Source organism: Mizuhopecten yessoensis, unplaced genomic scaffold (assembly GCF_002113885.1).
Source record: "Mizuhopecten yessoensis strain PY_sf001 unplaced genomic scaffold, ASM211388v2 scaffold716233, whole genome shotgun sequence".
NCBI lineage: Eukaryota > Metazoa > Mollusca > Bivalvia > Pectinida > Pectinidae > Mizuhopecten > Mizuhopecten yessoensis.
Genome location: NW_018480014.1, coordinates 162,603 through 183,015, shown reverse-complemented (window position 1 = coordinate 183,015; position 20,413 = coordinate 162,603). Strand labels below are relative to the sequence as shown.

General features: G+C 38.8%; 1 protein-coding gene across 2 annotated transcripts in view; it reads left to right on the top strand.

Annotated features, from left to right (window-relative positions):
* LOC110442227 (afadin-like) overlaps positions 1-20,413 on the top strand; it is a 107,837-nt gene that overhangs the window by 16,753 nt on the left and 70,671 nt on the right. For both annotated transcript variants that reach the window (XM_021485719.1, XM_021485718.1), the window contains exons 2-4: positions 3,773-3,962; positions 6,874-6,968; positions 8,251-8,506. In XM_021485719.1, coding sequence (XP_021341394.1) covers positions 3,773-3,962; positions 6,874-6,968; positions 8,251-8,506 — 541 coding nt within the window. The remainder of the gene's footprint in view (positions 1-3,772; positions 3,963-6,873; positions 6,969-8,250; positions 8,507-20,413) is intronic.

Genomic DNA, 20,413 nt, shown 5'->3' with positions numbered 1-20,413 from the left:
GGGTGGGAGTGACAGTAGGGGGTGGGACTGACAGTAGGGGGTGGGAGTGACAATAGGTGGTGGAAGTGACAGTAGCAGGTGGGAGTGACAGTAGCGGGTAGGAGTGACAGTAGCGGGTAGGAGTGACAGTAGGGGGTTTGAATAAATGTTGGAATGATTTATTCTGTAATTTTAGTTTTCAGACAGACCCAACTATCCTCCACCTGCAGTATAAGAGTAGGTCTATGATAGGGGGGGGGGGGGATGTTTATATGAAGAAGGAATGCTAATAATAGAAAAAGTCCAGGAACATACTTGTAATATAATCACTCACACCTAACTGAAGAGATTCGACTGGTCATTTATGTGATCCCTGGACCTTGTCATTTCTAACATAGGTGATTGGACTGGTCATTTATGATATACCTATCCCTTGTTATTTCTATGCAGCTTAACAACAAATTTTCAAAAATATTCATGTTGTTTATTTTTTAATGAGCTGGATTAGTAATAAAAAAAACCAGTGTGCTGTGATAAATTAGTTGCTTCAGAGATGTTGAGACCTTGTCATGAGATTTTTTTTCTGAAGTCAAGAAATACAAATAGGTTAAAAATAGTTATACTGTGTATAAGTTGACTAATCGGTAAGGTATTGGTTTTTACCTGGTCAGACAGATATGATGGATGACAGATGACCAAGCTTTAGCTAGCTAGTTCACCAGTTGGGTGATGATCCTATCAGCTAGCTACAACCCAGGGCCTTCCTCCCACCACTTAGCTGCTACATACAGTCACAATGTGTCCTAGTTATCATCTATCTGTTGTCAACTTCAACTGAAACGTGTAATGTCTAAACAAATATTCTTCTATCCACTGATTCAACCAAACATTGCTGACCAAACAAACAGAGACAGGTTTCTGTACCAATATTGTCAGTCAACAGTTTGTGATTTTTTTGTGACTTATTAAAATTTTGGTCTTGTATTTAAAATTTAAGATGCGAATATAATGGACAAGTGGAAAGAAAAAAATCAGTAAATATTATTTTCAAAATAAATATATATTCAAGATATGTGATTATATTAAATACCAATAATGTATATTGATATTTATATACTATAAATTGTAACTGTGACTTATGTACATACAGATATTAGCTCAGATGTTTCAAAGAGTAAACTTGAATCAGAAAAATCTGTATATATTAAATATACACAAACTATTAGATCTTGATCCAGGTTTCCAATATATAGGCCAAGCCTTTAATGGGATTATTGGATGATAAGAATTTTATTCTATTGTGGAATTTGAAATTTGTCCAATTGATGATTAAATTGCTGGCTTCAATATGCTATTTTTAGATATTTAAAATCTGGTCACACCATAGCCCCAGGTACAGGTAGTAGTACATGTAGATCCTGATAATTCTCTGGACAGCTATGTAGGCCAACCTCCCACTGTCTTACCTGTTGTCATCACCTGGAGGAATTCAGGTGTGTAATATACACATTTATCTACCTGTAAACACTCGCAGTATGTTTACCAGCAGTAAACAACCTAGTATACACGGTCTGTATATCAAGGTAAAATACATCCAGCGTGTCAGTTTTAAAAACTAATTCACTTTTATTTAGGGATCATGTGATTAGTTGGGTTATGTCTAGTTTACTCTAAACAAACGATTCTTACACTAGTGTATATAGGTAGATAACAAAGGGAAGGTACACTATAGATACCTCGGTCCTTAACAGAGCTAGCTGATAACCAACGTGGGCACATGGCACAAAAATAAACACATTACCATGTTCACAGAAGACATGTGTACTTGCATGATAATATTTTTCATAAGCATTATGCCACTGAACAAGTTTTGTAGCATGAAATTGTCGAACAAGTTTTCAAGAGATTGTTCCAAAATATTCCAGAAGGATATTACATCATGACTTACATATAAGTAGCTGTCACATGTTCTAAACTAATTGCATTGTTCATAGGATTATTGTTCAGTGACAAAATATTTGTTACATGATTGTGACATTTTTCTCCTCATTTGACTTGTAAATTAGCAGAATATATTGTGCTGATTAAACTAAAAGTATTCTGGTTTTATGTAAACTACATGCATTTTACACAAATCAAGCTAGTGCTATTTGTGAAACCATGTGTTCTAAATAAGAAAGGAAACACAAAAGGAAAAAAAAATGTTATTGCAACTGTGCATAAAAATCTGATGAAGAAAATCTGACCTACTTGAAAAATGTTTTTATTTGAACCGTTAGATATGTCTTACCTGCTAGGAGAGCTGGCACTCATGAACTGTGATCAATTATTGATGTGAGATACCTGATTGAGATGTATAGCTTTACTTTATACAAGTAATGGATTTAGGTTATAGACTGAGTTAATGTGGCTTTTAAATCATATTAAAAATAATAAAAAAGTATTTTGATGATTCCCAGTTGGAAACCTTGTGATCAGTAATTCACATTCCTTTATTTACACCATGGTCTGTTGACCTTTAGGACAGCTAGCCTGTAGGATCACAGACTGGCTGGAGACCATGGTCTGTTGACCTTTAGGACAGCTAGCCTGTAGGATCACAGACTGACTGGACACCATGGTCTGTTGACCTTGTAGTTCAGGACAGCTATATATAGCTAGCTATATAGCCTGCAGGACAACAGACTGACTGGACACCATGGTCTGTTGACCTTGTAGTTTAGGACAGCTATATATAGCTAGCTATAGCCTGCAGGACAACAGACTGACTGGACACCATGATCTGTTGACCTTTAGGACAGCTAGCCTGTAAGACAACAGACTTACTGGACACCATGGTCTGTTGACCTTTAGGACAGCTAGTCTGTAGGACAACAGACTGACTGGACACCATGGTCTTTTGATCTTTAGGACAGCTAGTCTGTAGGACAAAAGACTGACTGGACACCATGGTCTTTTGACTTCAGGACAGTCTGCAGGATGACTATGCTTCTTTATAATTCCTATTCAATTGAAATAAGAGGATTGTCATATTGATCAAGTTATCATCACATAATTCCTGACACCAAAACCTGGTGTGAGTGACTGTTTGGCCACTCTATGTCCCTTGTAAGCTTGTACAGAAAGGCTCCTTCATGTCTGATACGAACCTCATATGTATCATGGTGTGTACTGCGAGTGCAGGCCATTGGGCTGTGGCTTTTAGTGGTCGTGATGGAGGGAGTACTCTCAGGATACATCGTATGATTATAGGCTCGCTATGTTCGTGTAAATTATTGATACTCGATGTCCTGATGTTATGAATTATTGATGTATTTAGAGTTTGCCCCCACGCTATTGTGGCCTGTTGCACTTGAAGCCAAATATTTGACCTCTATCACTCAAGTGGTTTCTTGTTTTGAATAAAAAGAATATCTCTTCATAACCTTGTGCAAGGTTGTCTGTCTTAGTCATTTATATACATTGTTGCACTATTCGGTAATTCTCAATCATTGCAATATGAAATGACCTTCAAATATGTTTACAGCATTAAGTGCATGACCTTCAAACTTTGTTACATATGAATTATCTTTGAACTTTATTGCAGTTTTAAATAATTTTTGAACACAGTCACATTTAACAACCAAACATGATCTTCATTGGCATGTCTTCATTGCTGTTTTGACATCTCTGCAATGTAATATCAGATCTTAGAGCATATGCATTACTATAATTGTAAATGATTTATTGTTACAAATTGAAATAGCTGTTAACCCTGAACTGCTGCTCTAATTGTATGTGTCTGTAATTTCAGGAGTGTGAATTCCATGGTGTTGTCCGCTTTTACTTCCAAGATGGGGCCAATGTTGTCACCAAGTGTATCCGTGTGGCTTCCTCGGCCACGGCCGGAGAGGTCATCGAGGTCCTGGTGGAGAAGTTTCGACCGGACATGCGCATGCTGACCACCAATAAATATTCTCTGTTCGAGGTTCACGCTAATGGAGGTACAGGAAACATCACATGTATTGTACAAAACTCTGTAATCCGTAGAAAGTAGATCTTGTTAATTGATGAAATATAGTCTTAATAAATTTCTGTTTAAAACATAGGTTTATGTCCCAAGTCTAATATCTGAATGACACTTATACATATCTGTGTAAGGTAGTTAGGGGGGGGCAATGAACTGCCCTGTTTATATAGGACTTCTACAAAGCATACCTACTGTCAGGTACACATGGCTCAGTAATACACACTACACAGTAATTAACTCCCCTCAGGAATGCTGGATAAACACTAACAATAGAGGGTTTTATGGTCATTGCATTAGGAACAATTCAGTTGATGGTCTATATACACCTATATAGCTAGCTCATAGTGTGTACTTGCGATCTAATGACCAGACTTTTTTGTAACAGGTGTAGTAATGACCATACCGATTTGTTCGTAATTTTGGTGAGGCACACTTTATTTACTTTAACATGTTTGAAGAAACTACATCAATGCTATTTGTAACAATATAATCCATCAGTGATCTTGCTGGGATATTGAATAGTCATGTCTGATAATTGTAACTGTGAAAAAAGAAAAATTAGAAAATATTAGCAGCTAAACTGTTATTGTTTTTTGGAACATTTACCACAGACATCACCCTTGGTTATGGACATGAGTACTGACATGGGATAGACTGTATATACAAACCCAGGACAGGATAGATAGTTTTGGAATTGTTTAATAAACAGTTTATGTGATTGGTGCACATCTGTGCCTTTTTAGTCCATGAAAAATGACAGAGACTGGGCAGTATCTATGAGAATAGGATACTGGCTATTGTGGTCCTGACCAGATACTTTACAGGGTATTAGGAGCTACATAGACCTTGGCCTGATGCCACTAATATGTTTATGATGATCATCTGGTCAATGAGCATGAAGGCCATAACATGTTTCCTCTGGAAATTTTAACAGTTTTAGTCGGAATGAGGTAGTGGAGGTAGTGGAGATCGTTGGGGAGTGTTACTAAATTGTTTTACAATGTAACTGCTTTATTAGACAAGATCCATCAACGACTGGTCAGAACTGCCCACTCCACAAATCATTAATCAAACCTGCCCACTGCACATTCTATTGAATATCAGAAATGACAGATTCAAAATCTATTGGGGTATACACAGTACAAACTCTGTAATTTATTTGGGGTTTAAGAAGTACAAATAGCCACTGGTCAAAAGTGCCCACACCACAATCTGTTGATGTACACAGTACAAATAGCCACTGGTCAAAACTGCCCACAGGGTACAAACCTAAGATTCAATCTTTGGTCAAATCAACTCTACAAATGATCACTGGTCAAAACTGCCAACTCCACCATCTGTTGGGGTATATAATCATAGTTCTGGTACATGTACATGTATAGAATCAGTGGTCAAAACTGCCAACTCCACCATCTATCAGGGTAATTAACCCTGCTTATAATTACTGGACAAAACTGCCCACTCAAAGATCTGTTGGCTATATAATCAATGGTCAAAACTGCTCTCTTTTCCAATCTGTTTTGGTATACGCAGTACAATATTCACTAAATAGTACTTGTATATAGTTAGGGTTTACTAACTCCTAATGTGACATCTTGGCTTTACACCTCTAAGTAGATGTCCTTTAACGCGTAGGTATGTGAGGAATGTCGGCCCAGTTACGGTGTGGTATATACCATAGGTGGGTAGAACAGACTTTTGTGTCTTATGGCTGTTTATTGTCTCCAGATTAGCTCTGGGTTGGAGTGGGGAGGTGGAAGATAACCTCCGCCACCATTATCAGGCCTGGCTAATTGACCATGGCTATTATTATCTATGTTTACTTTCCACATTCCATAAACATGTCATTTATAATTGCAGTAAATAGCTATTGTTTTGATCGCCAAAATTGTTGTAAAAAAAAATAGGAAAACAAAATTCAGTGAGAAAAAAGAAATAACCTAAAAAAAAATAACCTTATGAAAAAGAATAAAGAAGAAAAATATGTAAAATTCAACTTCTTGCATCAGATGGAAAATGCATTTTGTTGTATGTATTGTTTCTATGCTTATATGTATTGAACCTGTTTTGAGGTGCCAAGGAGAGTTGTATCTCCCTAATTAGCTGTAAGATACCTGGTATAATATCAGCAGCTGTATCTGGGTAATTGACAGGTCCCCTGGTCCAGGTAAAAATGAGGACAGGTACCTGACCTTACCTACATCAGGTGTATACATTGTATATATACTATATGTATCTCTACTTACCCTGAACTGCCAGTGTTGGCCTACGGGCTGAACCCCGTACAACACCACTCATTAAAATACCATACATGTATCGTTACTGAATGAACATTTTATTTCACAGCCATCAGGTCAATAACATTTTTCATTGCCCTCCGTGATGTTTTACGACATACACTATAATGTTGTTAAACGCTAAATTGATAGAACAGCCAGAACTGGGTTAAAATGTTTGTTATAGGTATATGCTGTATATTAGCTGAAATACCGATATTATGACTTTCAGATGATTTGTGTCTAAATTGGATGGTGTTCTACTTTTATTAAATATCATATTGAAAATTAAAAGGAACGATATATTCAATTTGCATAAGAGACAAATTAAAAGGAACTATATATTCAATTTGTGAATGTTTAAACACATTATTTCCCAATCTTCTATAACATCATACGTCTGATATACTTTTTGCTTTAACCTAATTAAATACTGACCTAGTTTTAAACTGACCTAATTTCAGAGCAGGCCTTCCTGCTATTTCTCAGATACAGTGACCTTAGTTCAGGTGACAACTTTACAGCAGCAATTTACTTTCTAAATTCTTCTGCACATGTTGTTAACTGTTAATCATTTGAAAATAAAATATGGTGATTACTTTGTTACAGAGGACCGGCGGATAGCATTTGATGAAAGAATCCTGTATGTTCAGCTTACCTGGGGAAAGGATGTTCGTGAGGGCCGCTTCCTTATGCGACGTGAGGTAGGTCTGCACCACAAAACATGGGGGCACCCTCAATGAGCTCAGAAAAGTCACTTCTTCACTGCTTATTTTACAATTGACAAATTTCTGCAATAATATGAAATATAATTCTGTATATTGCACGTAGAATTTTAGATTCGGCTGTTTACATGTCAACACAATGGTGTAAGCCGATAGTCTCTAAAATTAACTAGGACAAATGGAATTAACGAGTGTTAGATGTATGGTTTGTCAGACTTCAAACAAGAAATCAATCTTGTACAGTAATTGACTTCTACTTCATCTTCATCTGGTTTCGTTCAACGAAATCTTACACAAACAAGTTGAGGAATATTTAATTTTTGTATTTACTGTTACAATATACTGGTATTAGCATATAGATTACTGCTGTATGTTTAGATTATAGGTAAAGTATTGATGCGTACACGTCTAGACTTTCAGTGTTCTACATTGTAAAAACATATTGGAAAAAGCTCGGAGGATAATTAGCACAGCACATTATTACTGTGTTTAGCATTGACCTGTTGTTTATACACTCTTTATAACTTCATTCTGCTCTGTTTGAGCTTTACTAAACAGTATTGAACTGAGAGCAGATATTGATTCTGTTTTGTTACAACTGTTTTACCGTAAATAGCCTGGTGATGGACCAAATGCATCATCAGCTCTGGTAGAATACTTGTCTGCAGCAGTTTTCTGTAAAAAAAATTGTTTTAAATCTTGTCGCTAATGGCATCTTGTATGTGGTAAAATTTGATCTTAAAGCGCTTTAGTTAGAAAACCTAATGTCTAAAACATCATTGATTTTTTCCCTAATGTTCTGTGTAAAACAATTTAATTTGAATGAAATTCCTTGACCTTTAACTGGTATTTTGGGCTGTAATTCAGGGAAACTACGTTTAGTAAGGAAATGAAGGGTTTTGTTACTGGCTTACTGTTGGTAATTCTCCTTAGGTAACTTATTATGTGAAAAAAAGATTAATATTTAAACTTTACACTTTATCTTGTTATTTTCTGTTGACCTAATTTGTGGTTTTATGAATTTGAGACAAAACACAAGCAGCCTGTGAATGTTCGTATCGGTATAACTTTAGCATTCTTACGTTTATTATATTTTTTGCTGATTATCGGAAAAATATTTTCTTAACATAATACTGAAAAAGAAAGTATCTGTAACATGTTGTAAGGCATACCGATGAGTTCTGTTCTGTTTTAAGTAATAAATACTGCTGTTTTTGATTTCAAAGAGCTGGTGTAATTCTAAGTTTTATTCATGCTAAAGGGTGCAGAGGTCATTGTCCCGGAGGAGAAACAGCAGTTCAAGCGAAATCTTTCGAAACGGGAGAAGAAGGAGAAGAAGAAACAAGATAAACAGAACAGAGGAAAGGAGAACAAGGGGGCAGCAGAAAAACTATATTCTGATATGCCGGAGACCAAGTTTACCAGGAGTATATCCAATCCTGATGCTGTGATGCGTCGTCGACGGCAACAGAAAGTTGAGAAAAAATTACAGCAGTGTCGGGACAAACATGGACAAGGTATGTATCATTAATTTAGAAAGAAATTTTAATCTTTTTTTGCTGCTGTCTTGAAATTTCCATTCCATTTTCCATTCCCTCTCTCCTTTCTCTCCTCAAGGTTAATTTTCAAATAGCTAGTTATAGATTAAAAAAACCTTCAAATTTTTATTAAAAAAAAGAAAACATTTAACGGAGAAGTGTTTGCCAATTTCGTGTTCCAATTGCCGTGTAAACTTTGTAGACATCACTTGAAATGTTTGGAGTATCAGGACAACAAGGTTGTGTACCCGTTACCATCAATAAATGTAACGTATCTCGGATACCAACTCATTTTATGATTTTAGTATCTCAAGTAGTCCTCCTTTACAATTACAATGAACCATCACATACTCATGATTTCAAAATCATTTTCTGACTGGATTTTAAAGAATTGACTGTTCAATACAATGTTTGTTAATTTGCTGGAGGCTGAAATGGCTTTTCGGCAACAGAAATTCATTAAAATCCAGGTTGTGTTTTACACGTCTGCAGGATTTCTGTGACAATCTAGGAACATCAGTCTTTAAGTAATTGCTGTATTTATCCTGCAGTAAGCATAGTGGTGCTAACATATTCTCTGACTCAAAATAGGTGGTAGGCTGATAACAGGATAATGAAATAGTATTTGTTGGCATTTTTAATGAACGGCAATAGATATGGGTGGGCTTATTACCAAGCACAGGTTTATTGTATTGTGTTTTTCTGTTCCTCTGTGATGTTTTATGGTGTGGTGTCTTGAACCCCTATAAAGATCCTGTCAGCATGTTCCTGTCCAAGGTTGTATATCTCACTGTCTGACTGAGGTCTTGCCGTTGAGATCCTGTCAGCCTGAACCTGTTTGAGGTAGTGTTATCCCTTTCTGATAGATCTTGCCGCTGAGATCCTGTCAGCCTATCCCTACTCAAGGTTGTGTATTTCCCTGTCTGATAGATCTTGCCGTTGAGATCCTGTCAGCCTGGTCGATGTTGTGTGTTTACCTGTGATTACTCTATAACTTGGATACCTCCTGTCTATCTGTCTGTGATTAGCCCTAGACATGTGAACCTACCTAGATTTGTCCCTGTCCTATCTCCAGCAGGTGTTTGCCTGACAGGAGGAGATAACCTCGTCAGTCCTTTCTTATCCCCTTACAAGGACCGAACAGGGCTCTAATCTGTCCTCATCTTACGACCCAAGGAGGGACCATTAGTTCACGTAATCGTGGAAGGGGTGACCTCTTGGGGAGGAGATTTGTTGTTCAAAGGAACATCTTATTAGAACAATCGTGTGGAATTAGTATTTGACTGTCTCCTCTATATTGCAAGATGTTGGCCTTTCATTTTTAGCTCACCTGGCACGAAGTGCCAAGTGAGCTTATGCCGTGGCGCGGCGTCCGTCGTCCGGTGTCAATATTTTACTTTAAACGACTTCTTCTTAATAACCGAAAGGCCTAGGGTGTCGATATTTGGCCAGAAGCAAACTGGGATGAAGGGCTACAAAGTTTGTTAAAATTAATGACCTTCACCCATTTTCAAGGTCACAGGGGTCAAATATGTTAAAACCTTTAAACAACTTCTTCTGAATAACCAAAATGCCCAGGGTGGTGATATTTGGCCAATAGCATGCTGAGATGAAGGGCTACAAAGTTTGTTCAAATGAATGACCTTCACCCATATGCAAGGTCACAGGGGTCAAATATGTTAAAAACTTTAAACAACTTCTTCTCAATAACCAAAATGCCCAGGGTGATGATATTTAGTCAGTAGCATACTAGGATCAAGGGCTACCAAGTTTGTTTAAATGTATGACCTTGAATCATATTCAACGTCACAAGGAGCAAATATGTTCAAAATATTTAAACAATTTGTTCTGAATAACCAAAAGGCTCAGGATGTTGATATTTAGTCAGTAGCATGCTGGGATCAATGACTACTTTGTTTGTTAAAGTGAATGACTTTGACTTATATTCAAGGTCACAGGGGTCAAATTTGTTTAAAATCTTTAAACAACCTCTTCTGAATAACCATGGGTGCCAGGATGTTGATACTTTACAAATTGCATCCTGAGATGAAAGGCTATAAAATTTGTTCGACTTTCAATCACAGTGGTGAAATGTTTTTAAAAAAAATTAACAGGGTCTTTTGAATGAATTTTAATCATAAATACTGATATTTTGCCTGTAGCTTTATTTTAGATCACTTTTAAGGTAACAAGTGTGAGATTTATACCAGGTGAGCAATGCAGGCCCATTGGACCTCTTGTTGTTGTTGAGATCTACAAACAAGATATCTGACAGTAGTAAGCTGTACTTCTATATCATTTCTATGGGGTTGGACCTACAACAGTGAAAGGGGCAACACTGCACATTTTCTCAATAGAAAACGTTATAGTCTGGAGAGAGGGAGGTTCTAGGAATTTTATTATTGTTGCGCAAATAGAAGAACTGCTATGAATTTAGAAAAATAATATTTTTGCCGGTAATATTCTGTTCTGTTAAATTGAACTTGAATTGACAACAAAATATTTTTTTCAATATTGTATTAATTTTCGATAAACAAGTTGAAGTTACATAAGGATTGTATTTTCTGATGTTGTTGGTCTGTGATGTAGTCTCTTGGTCTCCTTGTTTAAATCACTTACTGGTCTAACATGACCACATTATCGTTTTACACATTTGTTTGGATGTAGAAAAACCTGCAGGCCTAAGAACACATAGTGCTCCTTCTATCTACTAAATCAGTGTATTGAGTAATTGGATAAAGGAATACATCTCTACAAAGGGAGGTAATTAGATGTAACAATGAAATAACGATGTGTGTGTCACTGGACTCCATTGTGCGGCTGTGGTCCCGTAATAGCTTGTTGCTGTTGTAGACATGTCTAGCCCGTCAGATAAAACATTTACCAGTCACTTATATCTTAATTACCAGTGATAAAGGGAAAATTCAAAATAAACATCAGCTTGTACGTGGTTGACTGCAAAGCTAAATTACTAGGCTGTCTAAGGGATAAGATTGGGCAAATTTATATCGCAGGCCATACACAGGATAAGATGTAACAATTGAAGATGGCAGTGTTATCAATATGGACTGATTTATTAGGGATGAGTGATGGTGGAGAGACAGTGAGGCTAATTGTGTTGTTGTGGTTGGAGGAGAAATCTATGTTAAGCTAGTGGGCATTGTGTTTAGTCTCAGCTTTTATAGCTTTTCCATTATTTTTCTCTTTGATGAAGGATATTATGGGATGGCAGTGGTTGTTGCTCTTGCTGGCTGATGACTGCAATCTCATTTAATTGTGTTATCATAAATAGATTTACAAATTTAACACAATATGTATGTTCAGTTGATGGGGAACACTGAACCAGATTTATCTCACGCAAGTCCTCTCCCGATAATGTTGTTTTCCATTATAAGTGGTGATAACTCAATTTGTTTGTAACATTGGTGCAAAGACCAGTGAGTTGAAAGCAAATTCCAATGAATATTTATAACCTGTGAAGTTGTTCCAGAAATAGCTTCCAGTTTTTGCGGACAATGAAAGTGGGAGTTTTTTTGTAGGAGCACTACCGCAGAATATTTTGTAGTGTATATATTTTTTTAAAAGAATAATGAATTTGTTTTTTGCAGTAAAGTAGTACCCTAATGGAAAAATTAAAAATAACAGTATTTTGAGGGATTATTATGTAACAAAGAAGATAAAAATATTAATTTTGAAATATCTTGTTTGAAGAAAAAATGAAAAAAAATGTTTTGCTCTGAAAAAGTTGTTGATGCTGTGTGAAGAATCAAGTGAGAGTTGTGTTTTGTACTGTTTGTTATCCTTGTTACCATGGTAATTAGACACAAGCTGTGGTAATCAGGTGAAGAGGATGTCTGAGGTTCCACTAGGCACCTTAGTGTTAGACACCGCCAGTGTATATAGAGTCAGAGGTCAATGAGGTCACTTCCTGGCAGGTGATAATGTGATTACTTTTCCTGTACACAGGAAGTAGATAGAGGGAGACTAAGGGCCAGCGGATGACACACATACATCACACCTGTGTGTGGAGAAGTGCAAATGATGTGGGTTGCTTTACTTCATGATGTCAAGGCCACCTGAATGATTTTAAATGAATGCTGTATTCATGTCTTTATAAAAATGATAAAATATTCATGAAGGCCAGTATTATAACTTTATGTTACAAAAAGAAAATCCTAATTTTTTTCACTGCAACAGGTGAAATTTTCTAGTCAGGATACAGTGGTCTCCAGTTAGAAATGTCTGAAATAGGATAGATATTGATTCCCTAAAGAAGCTTGCTCCCTTGATATAACATTCGGGAAGCCGAGTTTTCCACATATCTGAATCCAGATTAAAGGAACTGACATCTTGCTGTGTACACTAGTTGATTTGTAGATAAAGATGTTATCTTTTAATGCATTGATACAGGGTATACATACAGGGTAAAAATACATGTAAAATGATGTTAACAGGTATTTGTACTGCAAGTAAACAATAGGCCCCAGTAATAGTGCCAATATCTGTTACTTATATTGGATCAGTGAACTATTGTTACACCTTACTTAACATGCCATTACCTAATGCCTGTATGACCTAATGGCCCTTTATCATCAGTATGTGTATTCATAGCATTATACCGCCTACTGACTTACAGGTAAAAACAGGGTAATACACAGGTAACAACATGGTACTCTGCTATGTGTACCTGCTCAGTGCTATTGTACAGATGGTCCCATATACATGCTAATGTGATTTCAAAACAAAGTCAGGTTGGGAACTTGATGATCTTGTATGTAAATATGGACACCAAAATGAGGCTCCATAATAGCTAAACAAAACACCTATCTGTTCTAGCTGATAAGTTTCCAGTGACTAGGGGCATTACACCTATCTGTTCTAGGTGATAAGTGGCCAGTGACTAGGGGCATTACACCTATCAGTTCTAGCTGATAAGTGGCCAGTGACTATGGCATTACACCTATCTGTTCTAGCTGATAAGTGGCCAGTGACTAGGGGCATTACACCTATCTGTTCTAGCTGATAAGTGGCCAGTGACTAGGGGCATTACACCTATCTGTTCTAGCTGATAAGTGGCCAGTGACTAGGGGCATTACACCTATCTGTTCTAGCTGATAAGTGGCCAGTGACTAGGGGCATTACACCTATCTGTTCTAGCTGATAAGTGGCCAGTGACTAGGGGCATTACACCTATCTGTTCTAGCTGATAAGTGGCCAGTGACTAGGGGCATTACACCTATCTGTTCTAGCTGATAAGTGGCCAGTGACTAGGGGCATTACACCTATCTGTTCTAGCTGATAAGTGGCCAGTGACTAGGGGCATTACACCTATCTGTTCTAGCTGATAAGTGGCCAGTGACTAGGGGCATTACACCTATCTGTTCTAGCTGATAAGTGGCCAGTGACTAGGGGCATTACACCTATCTGTTCTAGCTGATAAGTGGCCAGTGACTAGGGGCATTACACCTATCTGTTCTAGCTGATAAGTGGCCAGTGACTAGGGGCATTACACCTATCTGTTCTAGCTGATAAGTGGCCAGTGACTAGGGGCATTACACCTATCTGTTCTAGCTGATAAGTGGCCAGTGACTAGGGGCATTACACCTATCTGTTCTAGCTGATAAGTGGCCAGTGACTAGGGGCATTACACCTATCTGTTCTAGCTGATAAGTGGCCAGTGACTAGGGGCATTACACCTATCTGTTCTAGCTGATAAGTGGCCAGTGACTAGGGGCATTACACCTATCTGTTCTAGCTGATAAGTGGCCAGTGACTAGGGGCATTACACCTATCTGTTCTAGCTGATAAGTGGCCAGTGACTAGGGGCATTACACCTATCTGTTCTAGCTGATAAGTGGCCAGTGACTAGGGGCATTACACCTATCTGTTCTAGCTGATAAGTGGCCAGTGACTAGGGGCATTACACCTATCTGTTCTAGCTGATAAGTGGCCAGTGACTAGGGGCATTACACCTATCTGTTCTAGCTGATAAGTGGCCAGTGACTAGGGGCATTACACCTATCTGTTCTAGCTGATAAGTGGCCAGTGACTAGGGGCATTACACCTATCTGTTCTAGCTGATAAGTGGCCAGTGACTAGGGGCATTACACCTATCTGTTCTAGCTGATAAGTGGCCAGTGACTAGGGGCATTACACCTATCTGTTCTAGCTGATAAGTGGCCAGTGACTAGGGGCATTACACCTATCTGTTCTAGCTGATAAGTGGCCAGTGACTAGGGGCATTACACCTATCTGTTCTAGCTGATAAGTGGCCAGTGACTAGGGGCATTACACCTATCTGTTCTAGCTGATAAGTGGCCAGTGACTAGGGGCATTACACCTATCTGTTCTAGCTGATAAGTGGCCAGTGACTAGGGGCATTACACCTATCTGTTCTAGCTGATAAGTGGCCAGTGACTAGGGGCATTACACCTATCTGTTCTAGCTGATAAGTGGCCAGTGACTAGGGGCATTACACCTATCTGTTCTAGCTGATAAGTGGCCAGTGACTAGGGGCATTACACCTATCTGTTCTAGCTGATAAGTGGCCAGTGACTAGGGGCATTACACCTATCTGTTCTAGCTGATAAGTGGCCAGTGACTAGGGGCATTACACCTATCTGTTCTAGCTGATAAGTGGCCAGTGACTAGGGGCATTACACCTATCTGTTCTAGCTGATAAGTGGCCAGTGACTAGGGGCATTACACCTATCTGTTCTAGCTGATAAGTGGCCAGTGACTAGGGGCATTACACCTATCTGTTCTAGCTGATAAGTGGCCAGTGACTAGGGGCATTACACCTATCTGTTCTAGCTGATAAGTGGCCAGTGACTAGGGGCATTACACCTATCTGTTCTAGCTGATAAGTGGCCAGTGACTAGGGGCATTACACCTATCTGTTCTAGCTGATAAGTGGCCAGTGACTAGGGGCATTACACCTATCTGTTCTAGCTGATAAGTGGCCAGTGACTAGGGGCATTACACCTATCTGTTCTAGCTGATAAGTGGCCAGTGACTAGGGGCATTACACCTATCTGTTCTAGCTGATAAGTGGCCAGTGACTAGGGGCATTACACCTATCTGTTCTAGCTGATAAGTGGCCAGTGACTAGGGGCATTACACCTATCTGTTCTAGCTGATAAGTGGCCAGTGACTAGGGGCATTACACCTATCTGTTCTAGCTGATAAGTGGCCAGTGACTAGGGGCATTACACCTATCTGTTCTAGCTGATAAGTGGCCAGTGACTAGGGGCATTACACCTATCTGTTCTAGCTGATAAGTGGCCAGTGACTAGGGGCATTACACCTATCTGTTCTAGCTGATAAGTGGCCAGTGACTAGGGGCATTACACCTATCTGTTCTAGCTGATAAGTGGCCAGTGACTAGGGGCATTACACCTATCTGTTCTAGCTGATAAGTGGCCAGTGACTAGGGGCATTACACCTATCTGTTCTAGCTGATAAGTGGCCAGTGACTAGGGGCATTACACCTATCTGTTCTAGCTGATAAGTGGCCAGTGACTAGGGGCATTACACCTATCTGTTCTAGCTGATAAGTGGCCAGTGACTAGGGGCATTACACCTATCTGTTCTAGCTGATAAGTGGCCAGTGACTAGGGGCATTACATCTATCTGTTCTAGCTGATAAGTGGCCAGTGACTAGGGCATTACACCAACTGTTCTAGCTGATAAGTGGCCAGTGACTAGGGGCATTACACCTATCTGTTCTAGCTTATAAGTGGCCAGTGACTAGGGGCATTACACCTATCAGTTTTAGCTGATAAGTGGCCAGTGACTAGGGGCATTACACCTATCTGTTGTAGCTGATAAGTGGCCAGTGACTAGGGGCATTACATCCATCTGTTCTAGCTGATAAGTGGCCAGTGACTAGGCCATTACACCAACTGTTCTAGCTGATAAGTGGCCAGTGACTAGGGGCATACACCTATCTGGTCTAGCTGATAAGTGGCCAGTGACTAGGGGCATTCCATCTATCTGTTCTAGCTGATAAGTGGCCAGTGACTAGGCCATTACACCAACTGTTCTAGCTGATAAGTGGCCAGTGACTAGGGGCATTACACCTATCTGTTGTAGCTGATAAGTGGCCAGTGACTAGGGGCATTACACCTATCTGTTGTAGCTGATAAGTGGCCAGTGACTAGGGGCATTCCACCTATCAGTTGTAGCTGATAAGTGGCCAGTGACTAGGGGCATTACACCTATCTGTTCTAGCTGATAAGTGACCAGTGACTAGGGGCATTACACCTATCAGTTGTAGCTGATAAGTGGCCAGTGACTGGGGGCATTACATCTATCTGTTCTAGCTGATAAGTGGCCAGTGACTAGGCCATTACACCAACTGTTCTAGCTGATAAGTGGCCAGTGACTAGGGACATTTCCCCTACCTGTTCTAGCTGATAAGTGGCCAGTGACTAGGGACATTTCCCCTACCTGTTCTAGCTGATAAGTGGCCAGTGACTAGGGACATTTCCCCTACCTGTTCTAGCTGATAAGTGGCCAGTGACTAGGGACATTTCCCCTACCTGTTCTAGCTGATAAGTGGCCAGTGACTAGGGGCATACACCTATCTGGTCTAGCTGATAAGTGGCCAGTGACTAGGGGCATTACACCTATCTGTTCTAGCTTATAAGTGGCCAGTGACTAGGGGCATTACACCTATCTGTTCTAGCTTATAAGTGGCCAGTGACTAGGGGCATTACACCTATCAGTTTTAGCTGATAAGTGGCCAGTGACTAGGGGCATTACATCTAACTGTTCTAGCTGATAAGTGGCCAGTGACTAGGGGCATACACCTATCTGGTCTAGCTGATAAGTGGCCAGTGACTAGGGGCATTCCACCTATCAGTTGTAGCTGATAAGTGGCCAGTGACTAGGGGCATTCCACCTATCAGTTGTAGCTGATAAGTGGCCAGTGACTAGGGGCATAACACCTAAAGACCAGCACTTCTGGTGGCTAGTTCTATCAGATTTCTTCTTGTAGTTCTCATTCATAATGCACATAATTATTATTGACTTTCTGTGAGGGGAAGGTGGGGTCTTGTCATCAGTGTTACTTCTGATCTAACTGATAATTAACATCATTTCTGTTTTGAGATTTTCTCAGGTGAAAATAACTTTTTTTATGAACTGATGTATTCATTGTAATCTGGATCAAAATGATTATATTAGAAATTGTCTTTTCGTGGTCAATTGAGTTTTACCTTTAAACTTTTTAATGTTATAACCAATTTATCTCTGTATTCAAATACTTTATTATAATGTAGTGTACACAGCTTTTAAAAGTGTAATGTCAGAAAGAGCTCTGTTTTTTTGTCCCTAATGAAGCGTTAACACAAATCCTTTACCCAGATAACTTACTTACTGAGAAGCTTTGAGAAGACACAAATAAAGGTTTTTATGAGTGTACGTAGTAAGTACACAGATAAGTCCAAGTGTACTTAATTTCTCTGTAAATGTTTTCAGTCCTTTAGTTGTTCTATGTTAAACACCCTGCTGATTTCTGAAATGTTTACATGGTTCCCAACTGCTTTGACGTGAGATTTGCACCGTTGATCGTTTTATACCTCAACAGCTACCAAAAGTCATAACGTATGGCTTGTTTGTATGGACAGGAAGTTTGAAGATTGATTGATGGATTCTTAATCCAGCATGACAGTTTCATGCTTTGTGTAATTGTATGATATTTTAGATTTACGAGTGACAGAATTGAAGGCCAAATTATTTATTTTGTTGTGATATCTGGTATAAATATACCACTAATTTTTTACACAAGAACAACAAGATATGGTCGATGTAATTAACACCCGAGCTGGATGATGAATTGCGGGTAAGACTAGGAAATGTTGGGCTGAAAAGTGGTGTTATACCTACACAGGAGATCTAGATCCCAGAAACATACAGTTTATCATATATTCTTTAAAGCGTTTATTGATCCCTGGCATTTGCTCACGGTTTAAAGTTACCTCACTTCAAGAAGCCTTGAATGATTTGGGTGAAGGCTTATGTGTTGAGCATTACTCTCTCCGGTTTTTGTGACCGAAAGCCATCACAGGGCTTAGCTATGTGGCAGTGGAGCAATTAAAACATACATCTATTATACCAAACATACATAATGTAAAGTGTGGCTGGTGTAATTATACCATACATACATAACCACATACATAAGGTAAAGTCTGGCTGGTGTAATTATACCATACATACATAACCACATACATAAGGTACAGTGTGGCTGGTGTTATTATACCAGTGATCTGTTTACTGTGGTGTGGTTGGTGTTATTATACCAGTGATCTGTTTACTGTGGTGTGGCTGGTGTTATTATACCAGTGATCTGTTTACTGTGGTGTGGCTGGTGTTATTATACCAGTGATCTGTTTACTGTGGTGTGGTTGGTGTTATTATACCAGCGATCTGTTTACTGTGGTGTGGTTGGTGTTATTATACCAGCGATCTGTTTACTGTGGTGTGGCTGGTGTTATTATACCAGGGATCTGTTTACTGTGGTGTGGTTGGTGTTATTATACCAGTGATCTGTTTACTGTGGTGTGGCTGGTGTTATTATTCCAGCGATCTGTTTGCTGTGCTAGAAAGAGATCATCTACATCAACAAAGTCAAAGTTCAGACAGAATGTGTTTGTATCAGGTAGATCAATAAACAGTTTCTGTAGGTCGGTGAAATAAGCTATCTTAACTTTACATCAGATATAAGCTACTACACTGCAAAGTTTAAATACTTTAATATTAAAAATATGTGTAACTAATCTGAATTTGTAAGATACCTGAATTAAACATCTCTGTGTAAAACGGAGCCTACTTTGCGTAATGTCAAAGCTATTAAATTCTGCCTTAGGAGATTTATGAAGGATGAGAAGAATCACCATTTGCTCTCTAGACTTGTAATATAGATTTCTCTGCAGTGATTTAATTGATGTTTGTAACATTCCAGTAAAACAGCCCTGTGTCATAGGTATGTTACTGATTCCTACATCACACGACGTCACAAACCGCCCCCGTATATATGTCATCTGTAAACCACATGTAGGGTACATCACCTGTCAATTCATGTAATCGCACAATCTTTATACACCCGTATTAACCCATTAATGGTAAAAAGTTAGATATTGGAAGATTTATAGATTTATTTGGAATCAATGTGGATAAAAAAAATGGTTTTCTCATCATCCGCTAAATTTAAGTTGGTTAATTCTCATGTATCCAGTATCAAGATGTTTCACCAATAGCCACTAGTTCATTTACTTTATATCTTCACTTATATAGGTCACAATTTATATATCTATAAACAATGAGACACTTTTTCACAATTGCCATATAAGTATGTACATAGCCATACCTCTACCATTCCAGTGAAATATGAACTGGTTTGAAGTTTCTACAAACGGTATGAAAAAGTAGAATTGTGTTCAAGTGTGATTTTTTTTAATTTTTTAGTCTTATATCAAAATGTGAGTTTTCATATACATACATGTTCATATAGGGAGTGTGTGCTATTTTACCAACTTTGGAGTGATTTCCAAGAGTGATATTTGTTATATTGACATCTGAAAATATAACTGGAGTCTATGAGACTGCTTCACAACCCCGGGGCCAGACAGGGTGCTACAGCTCTGGGGCCCGGACAGGGTGCTACAGCTCTGGGGCTGGACAGGGTGCTACAGCTCTGGGGCCAGACAGGGTGCTACAGCTCTGGGGCCGGACAGGGTGCTACAGCTCTGGGGCCGGACAGGGTGCTACAGCTCTCAGTTTTGATGCATTAGGAAGGCATATGTTCTGACTTTTGGTACTGGAGACCTCAAAAAGAATTCTGTAAAATGTACTTGTTAGACCTTTACAGTGTATCGTTGTTAA